Source organism: Leptidea sinapis, chromosome 7 (genome assembly GCF_905404315.1).
Source record: "Leptidea sinapis chromosome 7, ilLepSina1.1, whole genome shotgun sequence".
Lineage (NCBI taxonomy): Eukaryota > Metazoa > Arthropoda > Insecta > Lepidoptera > Pieridae > Leptidea > Leptidea sinapis.
The window spans coordinates 11,238,101-11,260,538 of record NC_066271.1 but is presented as its reverse complement, the minus strand read 5'-3'; the positions used below and the strand labels follow the sequence as shown (position 1 = coordinate 11,260,538).

The 22,438-nt window shown below is 34.7% G+C and overlaps 1 protein-coding gene across 1 annotated transcript in view; it reads left to right on the top strand.

Moving 5' to 3' along the window:
* The first annotated feature begins 1,563 nt into the window (after positions 1 to 1,563).
* Positions 1,564 to 22,438, top strand: part of LOC126965231 (scavenger receptor class B member 1-like) — a 138,453-nt gene continuing 117,578 nt past the window's right edge. Inside the window, exon 1 of the mRNA XM_050808708.1 lies at positions 1,564 to 1,713. Coding sequence (XP_050664665.1) covers positions 1,698 to 1,713 — 16 coding nt within the window. The 5' untranslated portion in view covers positions 1,564 to 1,697. The remainder of the gene's footprint in view (positions 1,714 to 22,438) is intronic.

Below are 22,438 nucleotides of genomic sequence, written 5' to 3'. Positions count from 1 at the left end.
TATTTTTTTTATACATTACATAAATTATATGATGGGGTATAAATCTCCATAGGTTTTAGTAAAATATTGACAGAATGTGTTTATTTACAAGAATGTGTTTATTTTTAAAGAAAAACAAACAATACAATAAATAATTATAACATAATATCTTATATCTTTAAATGAGCAATTCTTGTATATATATATATAATCTGAATCTCGGAAACGGCTCCAACGATTTTCATAAAATTTAGTATACCCGGGATTTCGGGGGCGATAAATCGATCTAGCTAGGTTTCACTTTAAAAAAAACAAGTTTTATCCGTGCTTTAATGAGAAACAGCTACCATAACATTAGAATACAAAGGTAAATTTCGCCACTATATACAAGACTGTAATAGCTCAGATGAGATGGGACATTGGGTGATCCGGAAAGCAGAAGACCCCGGTCCGAATCCAGATGTTCTATTAGTTTTTCTTTAGTTCAAGTTTTGTACATTCTTACAAATCCGAGCAAGGCTCGGTCGTCCGGATATTATTATATTATATGTATAAAAGTAGTTCTAAACTCAATGAATTTGCCACAGATATTTAATACATAAAATAAGTTTACCAACTCGATATGATAAAATATAATATAAAAATGACTTAATGATAACACTTAATTAAACATTAAGAACATATGCAGTACAAAATAATAATAATATACAAACAATTTTTACATGCACGAGATAAAAAGGAAAGGTTATCTATAGATATTTAATGAAAATGGTCTTTGTTTGAGACTCTTTCACGCCTAAACCCCTGATCGTATCGACATGAAACTACCACCATTCGATGCGAAATTTATCTTAGATGGTTTATGGCTATTTTATTGTATTTGTAATAAAATGAATTTATTTCCTTTTAAAATTCGCCCAGCTAATCTTAAGTGAGTTTTCTGCCGTGATGAAGTAATGTGTAAGCATTATTGTGTTTCGGTCTGAAGGGTGCCGTAGCTAGTAAAATTACTGGGCAAATCAGACTTAACATCTTATGTCTCAAGGTGACGAGCGAAGTTGTAGTGCCGGTCAGAATTTTTGGGATTTTCACGAATCCTGACCGGCGCTACATTGTAATGGGCAGAGCGTATCAATTACCATCAGCTGAACATCCTGCTCGTCTCCTCCCTTCTTGTAATAAAAAATAGACTTCTATGAGTTGAAGGTTAACATAAATAACTTTCTTAATAGATTATAGTTTCAGAATTCAGATTGGGAATAGAGCGACCGACGTCACGCTATTTCAATAAAAAATTTGAATCGACTCTTAAAAAGAAACAAAGAAGCAGATATCTGAGTTTTTTTGCCCCGTTCTTCTCAGGTCTGAAGGTTTCATTTCCGAATGGAATGTAGTTTTTGACATATTCAATTTTGAATTAAAATATATGAATTTGATATATATAGTTTTTACAGGTCTCGATTGGTAGGATCAAAGAAAAGCCAATAATTATTGTAATACTTATTTTTCTTTTCAGAGTGTCAGAAACAAAGGAAAAACGTAGGTAGCCATTTGATAAAGTTAAGCAAGTGTCTTAAGTGTAAAAAGAAAAAAAGAAAACTGACAATGTGTTTTTAGTGGGGTATTCTGATTAGACATTACTGTGATAGAAGACTGAATAAATTATCAAAGACTTAAGAAATTTCCCTGCTGTGAGGTTCATGTGGAAAATCTGAAGAATGATCTCCTTTAACCGTAAGTAGACTGTAACAACCTATACTTAAATAATAATAAATAAATATTCTAAATCTATACTAATATTATAGAAACGGACAGGCCACTATAATTGGCCAAGAGTGAGGATGTCGCGTGGTGATATATTAAGCAAACCTACGGCCATTCCCTATATACTACCTACAGATCGAGATAAATTACTACCTTCTACTGTCAGTAATTAGCTGTCAATAATCTGAAGCTGTCGCTATCGCCTTATATTGGGACGAGTGAATTGCAATTTTATACAAACTTCTATCGCTGGTAAGCTACACGTCGTCCCATTGACAGACGGCGTGTACGGATAAGGTGAGTTACTGTCGATAAGTTTTTTTGGACCGAAAAGTCAACGATAGTTATGATTTTTTTTCTCAAGTAAGTGATATACTGAATATCGGGAACGGCCGTAAGAGTATGAAAAAGCTATGTATGAAACAAGTGAGGCCGAGAGACTGGTATTGAAACTATGTGGCGGAGGCAACGTAATCTATCCTATCGACACTATTAGCACTATTGAGGTACGGACTATACTATAATACTCGTTATATAGATAACTTTCTTTCTTCCTGTCTCGTGGAGAAGTTTACTCTTAAACGTATGGTAGAAGAGTGTCTCAGTAGGTTGACTTAGAAGCGTGTGTCCGTGCAAATACAAGGCTATATATACTCATTTCATTCCCTGCCACCGTCCACGTTCCCCAACCTTTTCCAACGCCTCAACCACTTGTTCAATCTATTTTCTAAGTAACAAATTTACAAAACACATTAAAGAGAAATTTTAAAATAACAGATGTTAAAAAAATATCCATGGGATCTTCACACCCTGCCCGAGTACGAGTGCGCGGTAAACCTTTTTTATTACCCTCTCTAACCCTATTCTTTATAAATGAAGCTATGTAACAACTTAAACTGCTAAATTTGCTTACTTTGGACACATCGTAGAAGATAAGTATAGGATCGCATCTGCAGATCTTTTAAATGCTTTCTAAATTACATTCAGTGGACTGTATAATATAACGGTTATATACAAACAATTGATGTTAAAACGGAGAATATTCCTACTTTATACTTTACGTTATTATGTACTTTCACACGTAAACTGAGTCCTTGCAATTAATATTAATAACTATACACTAAACACCCGACGATCCATAGACCAAGTATAGTAACTAGACTAATTGATAGCTTCCGTCTCACTCACACGAGAAAAAGAAAAACTTATGCGCGTCTTAGGTAAAGAAATGAGATCGCCATGCGTGCCGGTTTTTTCAAGGTCAGCACACCCGGTGTGCTAAACAAACTTGACAGCGCTGCACAGAAAACTTGTGAAACGTGTGAAATATCCACTATTTATTCAACATCAGTGACAATTTTATGAAGAATCGAAGGAAATATGATGCGATGTTATGTAAAAGTGATATTGAAAGAACATTTGTGTTATATTATATATATATATATATATAGGATATTATCTGTCTCATGTTGGCCACGCCAAACCGATGTCTAGTTACTATACTTGGTCTATGCGACGATCCCTTTTAGCTGTTGAGTAAGGACCTTCGAAAGTACAATTATACTTGCATCCTGTACAACTATAAAGAGGTAAAGTTTGTGAAGTTCTAGGGGATAACATCTGTTAGAGTCTTTTAATGTTTTTTCTATTTTATTTGATACATTTAATATTTGATTGATGATGCGAAAGTAAGCCGTTACAATACTACATAAGTCATTCAATTTTTGGCAAAGAAATTAATTAATCATTGAAATTAGCCGTTCTGAATATTCGTGAATAGTGGGTTATTGCCCCGTACAGTAAAAAACATTCATAATATCCGAGAATCAAGCATAAAATTGTTTTTTTTTCAACGGTGAATGAACTCATGACGAGTTGATCCATAGCTCGTCAAAATTCTGGAAATTATTTTAACTTACAACGTCATCAGTGATAGCTTCCTCGTCAAACATCAAAGGGTATGAATAACTTAGATCATTTAACCACCGGAGATGGCATCACCAATGACGTGAGGTACTAACACGGTATAAGCCCATTTGTAATGCATTAAAATGACATTTATTTTAATAGTTTTTATAATAGATTAAATTTAATTTGATAAGTATGTATCAGAATAGAATATTGTGTTTACGGTCGGCGAATTTGGTAATGTGCTAACAATAACTATTTGATGTTTTACGTTAGAATGAGTTACTTTTGTTACGAGTATTTTAAAAGAAAGGAACAACGTAAAATGAATGTTTTCCTACTTGGATTGGTACGAATGGACCGATTAGATGGCCGGCCAGAACCCCGGACCTTCCACTATTAGATTTCTTCTTTTGGGGATACGTGAAAGATAGGCTATACAAAAAGTGATACGAGAACGTGGGCGAGTTACAAACAGAATTGTGCCATATCATATCGAGTATTCACCATAAAGATAAGAAAATCAACAGGCAGCGGACTCATTAAAAGATTGGCGATTTGCGTAAGACAAGAGATATCAAATTTTGAGCATTTAATTAATTAATTTACAAATAATACCCATTTAATTGACTACTTTCTTTTAAAATACTATGTTACTTAAGAAGAGTAATTAGTTTTTGGCCATTCTTTCGATTGCTAGAATTACTAACTTTTAAAAATAACATAAAGTCTTCTTTCAGTAAAATAGCCTATCTTCGATATTTAAAATACTTTCCCTTCATGTCCCATAACTTTGGGACATCCTGTATACTGAATGTCCTAGAATAAGTGGGACAAACAAGGGTAAACGAAAATAACATATTTTGTCAATGAGCTTTCAGATAAGCAAAAGAGGTATATATATGTATCTGTTAATAATTATTCCTAAAGTTAATAATAATAAGGTTTTACTCCAATCGCGCGTAAAGATTACACACGCACTTTTTTTTTCATTACAACAGCAAATTTAATTTTTTTGTGGAATTGGAAGACAATACCTGTGACCGGATTTAAAGTGATTACCACGACTATCATTCTTCTCACAACACCAGAAGAAACCCAGAAGCATTGCCAGTCTTCTAGAAAAGTGTACACGTTTCTTTTGAAGGAACCCATGTCGTATCATTCTGGAAACACCGCACAAGGAGCTCATTCTATAGTTTATTGTACATAATATGAGAGGAGGTACCATTTTCGCTTCATTTGATTTTTTCAAGATGCCTATTTCGGCCGTGAAGCAGTAACGTGTAAGCATTATTGTGTTTCGATCGGAAGGGCGCCGTAGCTAGTGAAATTAATGGGCAAATGAGACTTAACATCTTATGTCTCAAGGTGACGAGCGCAATTGTAGTGCCGCTAGGAATTTTTGGGTTTCTCAAGACCAGGAGTCTTGAGAGCGGCACTGCATTGTAATGGATAGGACGTATCAATTACCATCAGCTGCTCGTCTCGTCCCTTACTGTCATAAAAAAAATTGTTAATTATAAAGCAATGAGTAATATTATTTTTCTTTTTGGGCCTTACCAATCTGCAATGTTAATTTTTATTGGCAACTTTTCGTCCCAAATAATGTGGAAAACCTTTTTTTTTGATTTTTGCCCATCTTTATTCATTGGCAAACTTCAATTTTTAAAATCCATGTTAAGCAGATTCTCTATTGGTTGCTCTTTTCAATATTACCAGCTTGAAGTGAAACCTGAATTGAACAGTTTGAATTAGATGAATGATGAAACAGTTGAACAGTTTGAATTAGATGAGAGTATATTAAGCCACTTCTCCACTGTCATCTATACGCCCATACACAGGGCTTTGTACACCATGGGTATTAGTCTAACACTTTTTGAATATACTCGTTGAGTATTATGAAGAGAGAGATGAGGGGGAAACGTTGAAATCTCTCGGCTTTGTAACCCTCGTTCAGTGAAAGTCCGGTTGGTGAATATTTTATATAGTTGTATTCAAATCAAATAAAATCAAAATTTTCATTTTGATCAATTTGATGTAATTTTTTTTACCATTTGAAACCCCTTTGGAAAAAGTTGAGCTTTCATGAGAATTGCCCAATAACTCCATTGACGCTCTTTTAAATCAACGCTTACAGTTTCATCGTTATACAAATAATTTTAATTAAAATATAAAGGAAATGCAGCAAAAATACTCAAACGTCACATACTCAATACCACGAGTAAGAGATAAATAAAATTTTGTTACTTCAGCCATTATGGATAGTTTACGTTTGTTTCGCAAAGCATCTCCTTTTGTTTTATACTCTAAGGTGGAAATAATCGAAACAGAACCGGATCATACAAGCCTTTGAGTAAGGTGCTTTAATTATGACAACAGAATGTCAACTCAACGGAAGTGGTCATTTTAATATGTTTATCTACGTCTGGAGTTTCATTTCGAGCATTTTCCGCAATTATACGTTCTGCCCGTGACTTCGTTTGCACTAGTTCTTGTCCACAAACAATAAATGACGATATGTGAAAGTCAGATCAAAAGTTTCTCCTCTATTTTACTCGTCTTGAATAGTTATTCAGTCGTATGTATATCAGATATCTTTTTTTATATGGAAAAGGAGGACAAACGAGCGTACGGGTCACCTCGTGTTAAATGATCACTGCCGCCCACATTCTCTTGCAACGCCAGAGAAATCATAGGACCGTTACCGGCCTTTAAATAAGGTGTACGCACTTTTTTGAAGGTCGCATCGTCCTGGAAACACCGCACAAGGAAGCTCAATCCACAGCTCTGTGGTATGTCGAAGAAAGTTCCTTGAAATCCGCACTGTGGAAGAACGCAACACATAACATACCAAATACAGTAAGAAAAGAAAATTAGACATAACAAAAATCACTTAATAATAATATAATCCTATATTTTTTTAAACTTAAACTTAAAGTTAAGTTTAAAAAAATAATGGAAACGTATTCTATGGAATTCTATTCTATGGAAGATATCAATATCAGAAATTTAAAGAAGTCATTAAATTCTCTACCAAATTCTCACTACGAAGTTGTTTTGTGAAAACTTAAAAAAACTTCGTTTAAAAAAACCGACTTCAAAAACTCTCATGCAAATCTTATAACTTTTATATTAATAAAATACTATTATTCGTATGTGCTACCTATTACCTACAGGTACCTACACTCGCCACGCGTGACTTTGAGCGGGATAGCTTCGTCTAGAACCAAACAACCCAAACGAGCAGGAATATATTTCCTAAAGGTTTATACCTTTATTAAGTTATTCTATACTTTTGAGTTAGTGAAGTCGGTTTTTTTAAACGTAGTTTTTCTTTACAAATCAATAAACACAGAAATTTGTGTTGTATTGTCGCAACAGTCCATTATTCTCCTCTCCTCAGTCTCGTAGGCTTTCACGTCCCAGCCAGGTCTCCACTCATGCATTACTTTGGAACTATCGTCGTTTGGAACTGGCTCTATAGACTCGGACGTTTTGCCTTTCCGATGGACGAAGAAAAATTAACGAATGTCGCAAACGTCAGACTGAGAACTTTTATTTATTATATATTACAAAGTAGTCATAAATGAACAAATACACTTGGAGATTTTCAGAAAATATTTCTGAGCAATTTGAAAAAATTTTTTACACCATTAAATTATAATGGTTAAAAATTGTTTCAATTGACTTTTTTCTGCTAAAAAATATTCTGAGTTAGACCTAAGTCACGCCTAAAGAAGTTTTGCTTCAAAAAAATTTTTATTTTTTAATTTTTTGTTTCCATATGAAGTTGGATTTAATATATAATCATATAATGACACAAATAATTATTACTTTGTAATAACAGTTACACTACGTTTGCATGAAAGAGTGATCGCGTAGCGCCACCTTAAGTCACATTGGTTAAAACTTGTTTGTCTTCCTGATTCGGGTCAGAAATATCAAAATTACCGGATTTGAACTTAGACAACATTTGGCATTTACGAACGAATAATGCATTTGAATAAATATCGCGAATACTTTGTTACTATTATCAAATTAAGTACGATTTATATTCGGTCGAAAAATTTATACTGTAACATCAGAAAATTTGTGATTACAATAATAATTTACAGTTTTTTAAACGAAATTATTTAAATACTTTCAATTACAACGTTTTCTTTCAGGATTAGACAAATATCACACTTACCTTGTTTAACTCTGTGATATTGTTTCGCGTGCAAATCTTGAATACCATTCATTTTTAAGCAACGTAAATAAGGTATTACTTACATAAATAAAATTTGAAAAACAAAATTTTATTAACGATACGGGACTCGAACCCACGACCTCTCTGACAAGTTCAACATGAAGCCAAAACCCGAGAGTTGAACAAAGCATACAAGATTTTATAGCGATACGTCACTCAAGCGGTCGGCTCAGTTGGTAAGAGCACCGGCACGGAACGCCGGAGGTCGTGGGTTCGAGTCCCGCATTATTCATAAAATTTTGATTTTCAAATTTTATTTGTGTATTAATCCATATATCCATATAATAAGTAAGGGTTATCACTTTAAAAACATAAGAAATAGTTAAGATATTACTTAAACACTAACTCTAAATAGCTGAAACTAATAGTAGTTGGAGTTAGCTTATGCATTCTACAACTTATTGTTACATTTCAAGAAGGTACATCAATGTTTCCTATTTAAAATGAATTAACTATAAAAAAAAAATTGAAAACAAAACCTTATGAACGCGACCTCTCGCGTTCCGTTTTTTTTTGTATGAAAATAAGGGACGAGACGAGCAGGACGTTCAGCTGATGGTAATTGATACGCTCTGCTCATTACAATGCAGTGTCACCTTTGACATAAGTTGTTAAGTCTCACTATCCGAACGAGCGCTCTTTACAACTGAGCCAACCATTCGATAGATGTATCGTTGATAAAATCTTTTATGCTTTCAACTCTCAGGTTGTGGCTTCATCTACAGGATCTACTTTACAGTTCATAGCCTGCTCAACCCCAATATTCATTTGCATATTAGGAAATTGACTTGAGGTGTCGTTCTTGCAAAAAAATTGTTTGAGTTAATTATTCTCATAACACAGTTGTGCGTTGCCGGCGAAAAGAAGATACAGCCGCGAGAAAAAACTTTTCACTTCAATGTTACTACTTCGTTCGTACGATTGTGACAATATTTCACACACTTAAAGAAGCTGTATTGAGCTTGATTGAAGGGTCAATTTAAAACAAATGTGATATCATATACCTAAAATCATTGACGAGTAAAAAAGGAAGGACTCCGCGCCGCGATATAAGCATGTGAAGCACTTTTATGCTAGTGTGTGTGCGGTTACGAGGGATACCACTAACACAATCTTTTCTCCCTTATTACTGTAAACTCCGATTTTTTTTAAATTCTGATAGATTTTTTTACACCTTTTCACAACGCACGACGGCATTTTTAAAATATTTTATTGCGACGCAAAACTGATCTGTCAAATATCATAATAGCAGCCGATCGGCTTGTATTGCTGTAATTGTGTGCGTGGGGCTATGTATTTATGCGTTAACCGGCTTGTTTTAGTGCTTCGCTGTTTTGTAAGGTGACACGGAGTCCTTCTTTTTTTAGTCGTCCGTGCCTAAAATATGTAATTATTACGGTATGCGTACCACGCATGGGCAATACCTACATTAATCAATGAATTAAGTAACTTTTTTATTGAAAATAAGGGTTGAGACGAGCAGGATGTTCAGCTGATGGTAATTGATACGCCCTGCCCATTACAATGCAGTGCAGATCAGGAATCTTGAAATACCCAAAAAATCTGAGCGGCACTACAACAGTGCTCGTCACCTTGAGATATGAGATGTCGAGTCTGATTTGCCCAGTAATCTCTCTAGCTAATGCGCTATTCTGACCGAAACACAGTAATGCTTACACATTACTGCTTCACGGCAGAAATAGGCTCCGTTGGGGTACCCATAATCTAGTCGGTATCCTGTGCAATGGAGCCTACCACCGGTAGACTTAAGTAATATTGGTAGGGACTATTAAATTGTCACACACAAAAACATAATATTAGTTTGGAGACAAATATTTATGATATGCGAAACACGAGAATTACTGCCGACAAATTGCTGCTCAGTTTGGCAGAATAGTATGTCTATACCGCTAAGGCTAGGGTTACTATGGATGCGAGCAGTGGCGAATTTACAGAATTGCCGCCCGTAGTCTATTCAATTTTTGCCGCCTCTAAATTTTGATATCTTAATCCACAATCATTTCAATTTTCTATCAATAAAATTCCAACTTGTTCCAACCTGTTCGTTACATCAACTTTTCCCGTATGGTTAGTATCATTGAGAACTATGGTACCGTATTAGATCCTTGATTATTTTTACAGCAAAGAATTATCAAAAAAACATTATTTAATGCAAAAATATATTTCAGTCATGTACCACTTTTAAAGTAAGGTAAGGTATGTCTTAAAACTATAAAATACTTACATAATATGAATAAAGCTTACATAAAAAATAAACATGTCAAATGTTGATAAATATTAATTATTACACTTACAGTTTAAAAACATAACAATAAATATATATTTTCGTAATTATTTGTTAGTAATAAAATTTAAGTTAAATTATAAAGGCATTATCAAAATCCGATTGTTTTATCACATCAAACCGTACCTAACAAATATATTATTTAAAAAGCAACTTATCAGAAAGAAAAGTGATCGCTGAGCTCATAAAAAATATTCAGTTATGATTAACTACTTTTTACATAAAAAAGTAATTTTTAATGATTTTTGAAGATCGTGTTCAAAGTAATGAAGATAACTTTATTATAATTAATTCATTCCGATTGGCATTTGCTGAAAAAGTTGGGTTTGTAAGAACTCAATTTAAATAATTCGTGTACGACACGAGCGCTTGGATGCGCATTTGGATTTTCCATACTTTTTCTTACTACAAATAAAATAATTAACTTATTTTTAATCAGTTTAAGTTTTCTAATCAGCATATTGCCTAACTTCATATTTTGTGAAGGGAATTTTTTTACTGTCAAGTCGCAGTCGTTCAAATAATTTCGTTTAAAATTCTATTTAATTAAACCAAAAGAGTATATAACTCTATAAGATAATGAATTAGTTTTTAATTTAATAATAAATTGTCAATTTTAGTCAGTATTTTTACGCATAGAGAAATAATAACTAAGAATAACTTTCTGACATTGAAATTGACAATTTGCAAAGTTTCTGCAGCAAACATAATTAGACCATCGATATCATATCAAGTTGACCTGTGTAAGGAGATCTCATACTTATTTGGTACACGGAGAAAAAAATATTGCAGTTATCAGTGAAGAAAATATGTAAAAAATACTAAATTTCGACTATAACATCAAATCGCTTTTGCGTTTACATAGAGATTTATTATTTAGCATTGTAAATATGACTATATTTCGATTTTTGTTTAATATTTTAATTTCTCAGCAATTTTCTAAATTCGTATTTTGTGTGTGTTTATAAATTTTTTTCCAATTTGTAAATCGAAATAAAAAAATTATGTACTAAATATGCCGCCCCTTAAAATTTGCCGCCCTAGGCTCCAGCCTACTCAACTGCTGGTAAATCCGCCACTGGATGCGAGTTCTGACGAAAATTTGTTCTGACGAGTACGTAACGCTCGAGTGGTTCTGATGACGTCGTGCATGTTCTGACGCGTTCTTCGTTGCCAGTGTAAACACTATCATTGGATGCCAGGCGTTTGTTTCTTCTGACGAATTTGTCAGAACAAATTTTCGTCAGAACTCGCATCCATAGTAACCCTAGCCTAAGTAATTTTGTTTCTGAAATAAATGATTTAAAAAAAAAAACAGAATTATGTTAGACTTTACCCTACTTATATTCCGGAATAAGTGGAGGCGGTTAAAGTCATGAATGAAAAAATTCCGACAACAAACCTGTGTTCAAAAAGCGTAGCCGTAGGCTATATAGCGTATAACAATTTACGCTATACAGCCTACGGCTGTAAATGTTTTATTTAATAACGCGAATTATTTTGTCTGCAGATGTAGCTTTAATTAAAGCCATGGAGAGGGGCTATTACTGATGAAGTAGATTGTTGTAGTACGAAATCAGTGATAAGTCTAGCGCTCTACGTGGCGCAGGTCCGGCCACACATGGAGTATTGCTGTCATCTCTGGTCTGGCATACCCCAGTATCAGCTCGATCCATTAGACCGCGTGCAACGCAAAGCAGCTCGAATTGTCGGGGTCCCAGTGCTCTGTGAACGGCTGGATCACTTGGCGTTGCGTAGAGACGTCGCTTCATTGTGTGTCTTCTACCGCATTTATCACGGGGAGTATTCCAAAGAGCTGTTTAACCTGATTCTTGCCGCCGAATTCCACATTCGCACGACACGCCACAAGTTAGGATATCATCCCCACCATCTGGATGTGTGGCGGTCCTCCACAGTGCGGTTTTCAAGGAGCTTTCTTCCTCGTACTACAAAGCTGTGGAATGAGCTTCCTTGTGCGGTGTTTCCGGGACGATACGACATGGGTACCTTCAAAAAAAGCGCGTACCTTCCTTAAAGGTCGGCAACGCTCTTGTGATTCATCTGGTGTTGCATGAGAATGTGGGCGGTGGTGATCACTTAACACAAGGTACGCTCGTTTGTCCTCCTTTTCCATAAAAAAAGTCTAAACTTTTATTTATTAAAAATAAACTAAATGTATGTCAAAATCTAATTTATTTGAATACTTCCTACGACAATTACTTGATCATACGGTAGGTGACTCAAATATCCGGATACCATAAAAAGATTCGGCCGAGGTTCTCGTTGAGATTACAGCCAAAATGCCAGGTCGACCTGTTTTAGTTAATAAATCATTGTATTTATTGGATGGGATTATTAATTATTATGACAGTAATCACGAATACCATGTTCTCAAAGCATCCTTACACAAACAATAAATTCAAGCTCTTATAGGATTATGCATCTAATATACAATAATTTTAATGTAGACAATTTATTCTTTACTACTTTTTATGAAATATTTAATATTTAAAACGCTTTTAACCGTGAGCACGGATCATAATAATATGTTGGATGCAGCACCTTACAAACTAAATATGTTTTGTATATTACAACAATTGTATTTTTTTTGCGCCCAAACAAAGGGAAAGGGCTACCCTCCGGGTTAAAGACGGGAGGGAGGTTGTGAATGCTCATGCATACCAACGCAGCCTAAGTCTGCGTTGGCTATGTGGGACTCACGTGAAAACCTAGGTGCCTACCCACTAAACACCACCTGCAGTTGGCTTTGGGCAGGTGCCCTCTAAGCCTTCATCGGAGGCGACCTTCTCTTGGGGAGAAGAGGCGCAAGCGTTACTCCCTGTGGAGTATCTGCTGAGATGTAACAATTGTTAAATACTCTATTGATTGAAATGAGTGGCCGTTGAGTTTCTTGTATGTTCTTCTCGCGTGCTCTACTTTTTCTCTACATATTATGGTAGATTCAGTATTTTGATAGAAATTAAAGTCACGATTCAGGAGCACTTATTTTAAGCCTAATTGAAGAAAGATTTTTTCACTTAAATCGACAAGGTTAAAAAATTACTCTGTAATCTATACAAATAAATGGAGAGTCGTCTTTGTTGTTCGGTTATACTACGAAAACTACTGAACCAATCGGAATAATATTTATATCATAAGCTGCAGAGTGTTTGGGAAAAGGTTATTTAGTATATGTTGCTGATCACTTATCTGGAACCTATATTTTTTTTACTTACGGCTGTTCCCAATATACTTTCTACAGATAGAGATAAATTACTACCTTCCACTGTCAGTAATTAGCTGTCACTAATCTGTGTGTCAATAATGAAACTGTCCCAATTTAACCGATAAGTCATTCTTATCGCCTTATATTGGGACGCGTGAATTGCAATTTCCATATAAACTTCCATCGCTGGACGACGTATACCTTAGTATACGTCGTCCCATTGGCAGACAGCGTGTACGGATAAGGTGAGTTACGGTCGATAAGTTTATTGGGACTATAAAAAAAGAAAATAAAACTTGTTTCAATCTTAAATACCGGTCACTACCAATCAAATTAGAATACAAAAATTCTCTAAGCTTGGTGTTCTACTTTAACGCATTTAACATTTTTTTTATTTTTTTTGTATTTGTATGGAGTAGGAGTACAAACGAGCGTACGGGTCACCTGGTGTTAAGTGATCACCGCCGCCCACAATCTCTTGCAACACCAGAGGAATCACAGGAGCGTTGCCGGCCTTTAAGGAAGGAGTATGCGCTTTTTTTGAAGGTACCCATGTCGTATCGTCCCGGAAACACCGCACGAGGAAGCTCATTCCACAGCTTTGTAGCTTGAAAACCGCACTGTGGAGGACCGCCACACATCCAGATGGTAATATATCCTATGGTAATATATCCTATGGTAATATATATATGTTATCCTAACTTGTGGCGTGTGGGCCGAAGGTGGAATTCGGCGGCAGGAATCAGGTTAAACAGCTCCTCGGAACACACGTGATAAATGCGGTAGAAGACATACAATGAAGCGACATCTCTACGCCACGCCAAGTTATCCAGCCGTTCACAGTGCACTGGGTCCCGGACAATTCGAGCTGCTCTACGTTGCACGCGGTCAAATGGATCGAGCTGATACTGGGGCTGGAGCTGACATTGGCAAACTTGTGGTATACCTTCCACAGGAGCCATAGTTAGAAGAATAGAATAGAAGTTTATTGGGACAGAAAAGTCAACGATAGTTACAATTTTTATCCCAAGTAAGAGGTAGACTGAATGTTGGGAACGGCCGTAAGAAATACCAAAAATTTTGCAATACAAATAATACAGTTAATGCCATTTCATTGTATATGATAATTTATACAATAAGCGGGCGCGGTGTACTTAATTTATTTGGCAAACCAACGTTTGCCGTGTCAGTACTTACAGACATAATTTTGCCACTACCAAACAATTTTATCGCGTGGTCAATATAAGTAGCAAAAATTAATTGCCACTGTTTTGACTCACGATATATTTAACAGTTAGGTAACTCTGATTTACAGGGAGTTTTGATATAATTGGTTTGGCATTGGAAGTCAATTTACGAAAATATAAAAATAATATCAGTTAAATCTTGATGTTGTTTTCGATCAGGGCTGTCACAGACAGGCGGAAGTCGTTTCGATCGTTATGGCGTTTGTATGAGTTGTGCACGGGTTAAATGCCAACTGACATATTTTTTATTTATTTAATATATATTTGATGTGAAACATCTATAGGCGGAGGGTAATCCTGATTGTTGGCGTGGCGATACAGGCCGTGGCGACGCTTCACTACGCTATATTGTTGTTAGCGCCATCTATACGTATAACGTAGTACTTTATCTTGTGGTAACTTCGAATTTCAAAAGTTCTGTTTATTGTGGTAAAACAGAACTTACATAATTATTTTAACAATGTAATACTAATAATTATTATACTTTCATTGGTTGAGTAAATGCTTAAACAGTGATTCTAACCTGGTAACCTACATTATTAAAATTTGTCCTTATTATAACCCGAATTTCAAAAGTTCTGTTTATTGTGTTAAAACAGAACTTCAATAATTATTTTAACAATTATATGAGTATAACATCATTTTCTGGAGAAAATTCGTAATATTGTATTTTTTTATCATACCATATTTAGTTCCTGTCATAATCTGTACTTTTGTGCCTATTACTTGTACAAAATAATTTCGATGTTTCACACCTGCCAAGCGTCCCGTGTCATATAAAGACCATTGTAATTATATACATAATATAGAAAAATTAGTTTTCGCATACCCATTATCATTCTTCATTGTAGTGCCACCAGAATTTTTGGGTTTTTCAAGAATCCTGAGCGGCATTGCATTGTAATAGGCAGGGCATATCAATTACCATCAGCTGATCGTCCTGCTCGTCTTGTCCTTTATTGTCATTTTAATAAAAATGTCTTAATACACACATATAAACTATGAATTAAACACATTAATGAAACAAAGAGAAGAAATTGTATATTATCCAAGTGAAATTATTTTATCTAAATATGAAGAACTCCTGGCTGGCTAAACAGCTGCTTAGCACAGACATTAAAATTATCAAACGATGAAACAATATCTTGAGCTCTAGAGTTAAAGTTGTTACTCGCTCGCCATATAAGGGAATATTGTTTGCAATAGGTCAAATTCAAATTCAATAACACTTTATTCATGTAAGTCAGGGAAATGACACTTATGAATGTCAAAGAAAAAAAATAAAAAAAACATCTTATTGAATTTACCACTACTTCGTAAAGGGTTGAGCTAATGAGAAGAAGCAGAAAGAAACACATTGCCACTCTTTTAAGTCAAGATTTACATTTTATTGTTTTACAAATCATTTCAATTACAATATATGCAAACTGACGCAACAAAAATACACAAATGTCAAAAACTGAAAGGCTTGCACGAGTAAGTCAAAAAAAGAAAAAAAAAAGTAAATTAATACTTACAAACACAAGAGTTATTGAGTATAGTAGATGCATCAATTCACACATACCGTAAATAAATAGATGCATTATGTGAGCATTTCATAAAATAAAATAACTTTAACTTTAAAGGAAATAATAATAAAAAAAAAACACATCAAGCAGACCTCCCGATAACAAGATCATCCAGCCAGGTGTGACTGTGGGTAGATTTAGGGAGGGTTAAATCGTGAATTAAAACATTATTAGGGCATTTATTTTTTCTAGATCCTCTAAAAATTCTGATCCTGGATCTTAAACGGATCTGCATTTTCGTCCACAGAGCGTATCACTTACTAATTGGTGAACATCATGTTCCTGAAATTTTTTTAGTTAGAATGCAAAAGACACGAAACGTTGAGTTCAATAAATAATAATAAAAATGTAACGCTTAAATGGAATGCAAAAATACAGCGAGAAAACACGCGTTTAACACTTTGAAAATAATTTTTTTACTGGCTTGCTGGCGTCGTCAATTTTTCTCATCAAAAAATAATGAAAATGAAAAAAAATATGAAAAGAAATCTTATCTTAAATATCAATACTTACTTAAACAACATTAAAAATTACTATATGTTAAAAAAAAATAAAAAAAATTGTTGTGTTTCTAAAGTGATAACCCTCACTTCTAGGATTAATACACAAATAAAATTTGAATAACAAAATTTATCGGGAGCGATACTGGCACGGAACACCAGAGGTCGTGGGTTCGAGTCCCGCATCGTTCATAAAATTTTGTTTTTCGAGTTAATACAAAATATAAGTGGAAGAAATATAGTTTAATATTAAATAATATTTAATTATTTATTGAAATGCTTATTCGCAAACATTTTCACTATTTGTGTGATGACTTAGTACATAATATAATATTTTTGATTATTAGAGTATTCTAAAGTTTAATATATACGATTTTAACGATTTTAAATTCAACATCGCATCTAAAGCGGGCAAAAAAGCGATATTCAAGCAAAAACCATTGACTATATTTTTATGAAACTACATTTCAAAAGATAATTTAATTTACAATATTTAAGTAGCTTTAATAAGTATTGTGCTTGATAAATCAAAGTGAATTATTATTGAAATAACTTCGGACGACGAGCGGCAGAGAATCTCTGGACACCGTCACGAGTGTCTACTAACGCTCCCCCTAAATACAATACAATTTCTTTCGCTTAAAAGTTTATCGCCAAAATAGTTGGTAAACCCAAATCACTAAAAAACGCCTTACACTGAATTAAATAACATAATATAAACATTGTAATATTATAAAACGCAACCTACACAAGTCAAACTTGGAAGTTCACTAATAGAATTAAATCAAAAATTTGGTCATGTCAAAGAGGAATGGAGCGAAGCGTCCTGAAAATTAAAATAATCCATAAAATATCTCACAAAGTTATAAGAAATAAGACAAACGTTATTGATACTCTGTCTCACTGTAGAAAACTTAAGTGGCGATGGGCTGGTCCCGTAGCTAGACTTGCAGACAATAGATGGAGTCACAAGATATCACGTTCGAAAGTGCCACAAGGCACTAGACTGGTCTACTAGACAGAGGTCGACCCGGTGGTCTAATGATATCATACAAGTGGCCGGTGAATAGTGGATTTAGACTGCAAGGAACAGGGATTGTTGGAAATCTCTAGTCAACATTGAGAACGAGGGGTTCTTACTATAATAAGAAATAACATTAATTTGTATATATCGGCGCAAATACTACAACACGAATTGAAAACATGTGCACGAGCGCCGAGCCCCATAAATACGGCCGCATTTCAAAACACGTGGATTAGCACGTGCGCCGGGTCCTATAAATACAGCCGCACGGTCGACACTTGAGCCCTTCCCACAAGCACACAGCCGGTCTGAGGTTCGAGTCTCATTAGGAGACGCCCCGCGACTGTTGTTGCGTAGTCTTTGCGGCCTCCACGGCCCACGTCCTACTTCTCTGTGAAAGCCAGGGCTGCTAACAGCACAGAGGAGGTTTTAGTCGGTATGGGGTGTCCGCTTACGCGGACACTCGAGTCCGACATATTACGCCCCGTTCCGGGGCGTAAATACGTAACAGTATATCCTCCTCTCAAAAAAAAAAAAAAAAAGACACTTGAGTCAGTCGTGCTCGGGCTGTCGTACGATACGGACCTTTGACGTCGTTACGCTGCCCGTTGAATAAACGAAAGTAATACTTACTCGTGTAGTTTTCTTTAGAAGAACCAATGAGTGATCTTCAGCAAGATAGCAATTGTGATGTCAACAGTAATGACGTCATACCTTTTAAAAACAATACAGAGGTTCTTTCCTCGTCATATATAATATGTTAATATTTAAGGAATATGTACAAATTATTTGATTTAGTAAGAAATATAAGGCTTTTTTATTTTTATTTCTTTTTTATTATTTAACTTTATCAAAAGCTTAATTGATTGTTGTAATAAAAAAAAATTACGGAAGCTTAATAAAGAGGTAGTGATAGCGATGGTCGGCTTGATTAGTCAACCCAAGCAGAACTAGCGTATGACGCATTATTGAAAGCAGGCGTGTCTTCCGTTTGTGTGTAGATACACAATATTTTACGGTAATGTAATGTTATAGCTGGGTAAATCCCAACTTGCTTAGCTCTGGAGTTATTAAGTGGAAAATAACTGTAAGTTTAGAGTATTACCAGTTCAATTATACTATTATGCAAATCTGCGATGAGAATTTTTATAGCCGTAGTTAATATGTAAGTATCCAGCCCTGCTCTGTGACCGAAGTCTTTGTACTATTATTGAGTGTGTGTTTTTGTAGAACACGACTAAACAATACGTGTGCGCACTTTTAAGTTTCTAACCGTAAGGCTTTGGCCTGTGCTTTTGTTGAAAATCATTTCATCCCCTATTTTACCCTTTTTGGGGTTGAATTTTGGAAAACGTTGAAGTACAAACTCATTATTTTTGCCGTACTCAATTCATACCTTTTTAAAAGGCTGATGACGCTCCTGTGATTCCTCTGGTGTTGCAAAAGAATGTGAGCGGCGGTGATCACTTAACACCAGTGACCCGAACGCTTCGTCTTCCTCATCCATAAAGAAACTGCGTTACAAAAAAACAGAATTCGAATCTAAAAAGTATAAAATAACTAAATAAAGATTTAATTTATTACCTTTAATACTAAGTAGGTACTATAATTTATAATATGTGCTACCTATTGATAGGTTTAAGTCGGTGCTAAGCTAAATGTAATGAGTAGGTACCTAATACGATATTAATCCTTTATTTCTACATCATATAATAAAATAATTCAGAAATACGTTTTTGTTCCATTTTTAACTAATTAACTTTGATATACATTTCCGAAAGTAAAGTCCTCGAATGGGACCACGTACCGGAAGACGCAGTGTTTGTAGGCCCCCTACAAGATGGACCGACGATCTGGTCAAGGCATAAAAGGCAAAAAAGCCATAAAAATCATTTATTTTCTCAAAATTGATTCCTTTAGAACTCATTTTGATGTCATGTCTAATATACTAATAATTCTACTATCTAAGATACTACTACCGCTTCGGAAAGAAATAGCGGTCTGAGAAAGAAGAAGCAGCGCAAGAAACTCAATAAAAATATACAATATTGTACTGTCATTGCTATTGCTATAAAATAATCATAATGTAGTCCCAGGCTGTCCGCTCACTTAGATATTCAGCCGTCGAGTAATAGGACTTACGACAGAGCCATTAAAAAAAATAACTTATATATAATGCCTGAACAGGGGCTGGGATTTTATTATAAAAGTGTATACATTTACCCTTAAAGCTATTATGTATCTTATATCAAGATCGCCGGAATACGTTGGATGAGGGCAGCGCAGGACCGATCGTCGTGGAAATCTTTGGGGGAAGCCAATGTCCAGCAGTGGACGTCTTCGGGCTGATGATGTATATGTATGTATGTATACATTTCCGATGGCTTTAGACTACATTATTCCCGAATATTTACTTTTTTTTCTATTGGCAGAACAGTGTTTGTCGGGTCAGCTCATCAGCGGGTCAGGTCTATTTTCATGTGTAGATGCTAAAGAATCAAGGATTTTTATAAGCATTACGCACTCAGTTATATGTATGTATATACGCGGACAAAGTCGCAGGTATGAGCTAGTGAAAAAATAAAAGTAATATTAAGATCACATTATGTCATAAAAAATAAATGCATTTTTATTTGTAACCGGTCTGGCTAGCGTAGGTACATTTTAAGAGTGATCCACAGAAAAGCGTAACCGGATCTTAGTGGTTTCAATATAGCAGTAAATTATGGTGTAATAATATTATGTTTCTTGTTTTGAGTAAAATCAATTACTTACATATGAGATGTAAATATAATATACAATCTATTTTACAAATGCTTGAAGTCAGATATATAATTATAGACTTTGTTTTTTGCCGAAACATGATGGCAAAAACACTGTATGATTTGATATTATTATTGTTTACTATTATGTGGGTATTTTGATGACGAATTTGCTAATTACAGTTTACATAAATAAGTTATTTAAAGACATGCAATGCCTATGTATTTTGTAGACAGAGCAAGAACTATGTTCAAATTTAAATATTTTTTACATGAAACCTCCCATTCGAAAAGTGACCGAGATTTGAGAAGAACGGGCGCTTGAAACTCAGCGGGCTTTATTTCTGTTTTTTTCTTAACATTTTGTTACAATAAAATGTATTATATAAACGGGATTCGAATCCCGCATCGTTCATAAAATTTTTCCTAGAAGTGAGGGTTATCACTTTAAAAAAACATAACATATTGTTTAGATTTACAAGAGCGACATCTCAAGTCAATTTCCTAATATGCAAATATTGGGGTTGAACAGGTTATCAACTGTAAAGTAGATACTGTAGATGAAGCCACAACCTGAGAGTTGAACAAAGCAAACAGAATTTTATAACGAGGCGGTACTCGAACGGTTAGCTCAGTTGGTTAGAGCACAGGCACGGAACGCCGGAGGTCGTGGGTTCGAATCCCACATCGTTCATAAAATTTTGTTTTTCAAATTTTATTTGTGAATGTATTATATAATCTGAGAGCGGTCGCTCCATTTCCTCTTTGTGGATTAATTAGGAAAGTCGTTAATGTTATAATCACCTTTACCATATAAAGAGTTTTTAAAGACTTATGAATTTCCTAACACATTTTTTTGGATATTTTCAGCGAACACGTTGTAAAGGCATATAATATAATATATCGACGAACAAATGACTTACCAACAACAAGAACTCGCATAAACTCGTTATGCCTACGACTCCGTTAAGTCGACTTAGTAAGTCTTTTGTTGGGTGATGTATTTGCTTTTACATGTAGTAATTCTAAAAAATATACAAAGAAGTGAGTTACGAAATTCATAAGGATTGTTAAAAAACGTTTGTGTGGTATCGGTTTCTACAACATAAATGACTTACTTAATGATACCACAGATTGGGAATGGAGCGACCGTCCTCAGTGTTTTTAATTAATAAATAGTATTGTATAGAAGATTGTTAACCGAGGGTCGAAAGAATCAATTACCGAGGTATTTAGAGAGATTTCCGAGCGCAGCGAGGGCGGCTATAGTCCGAGTAGGAATTGATTCTTTTACCCATGTTAAACACTCTGCTTTTCATTTCGAATATGAGGTTAAAACTAGTTTTTTATCTAAACTATTTATTGATAATATATATTAATATTAGTATTACCTATTTAAAATTGTCAACTTAGGACAATTTATGTCGACTTTGTAAATTTTAAATATGGAATTCACCGCGTAATTGTTGCAGCTTATTCCGCTCAAATAAGTTTGCGCTAAGTTCACCCTGGCTGTTTAGAAAGTCACAAGGCCGCAGCATTTTTTTAATTAGTTGTTTTTTACATAAAACTCTTCACAGCTGAAAGCAGTTGTATTTTTGAAGTTCATTCCGGCCCTTAGGTGGGAAGTAATTTCTATGAGTTTTTCCCTCTCTATGGAGGGAAGCAGCATTTTCCACCCAATAATCAGATTAAGAAAACATTACTTTCCGAGTATGAGATATGAAAACGAAATTATAGTATTTTCTTTGATTAACGCGAGTGTTACACTTTTAAATAAAACACTTTTAGAGTATTAAAACGCGTGTAATTGTAACGGTTTTGAATTGAAACCCCAAAAAACACCGAAATTTCAATAGAGTAGATGGTCTAAAATTATCTAACACCTAGGATAAAATAAACT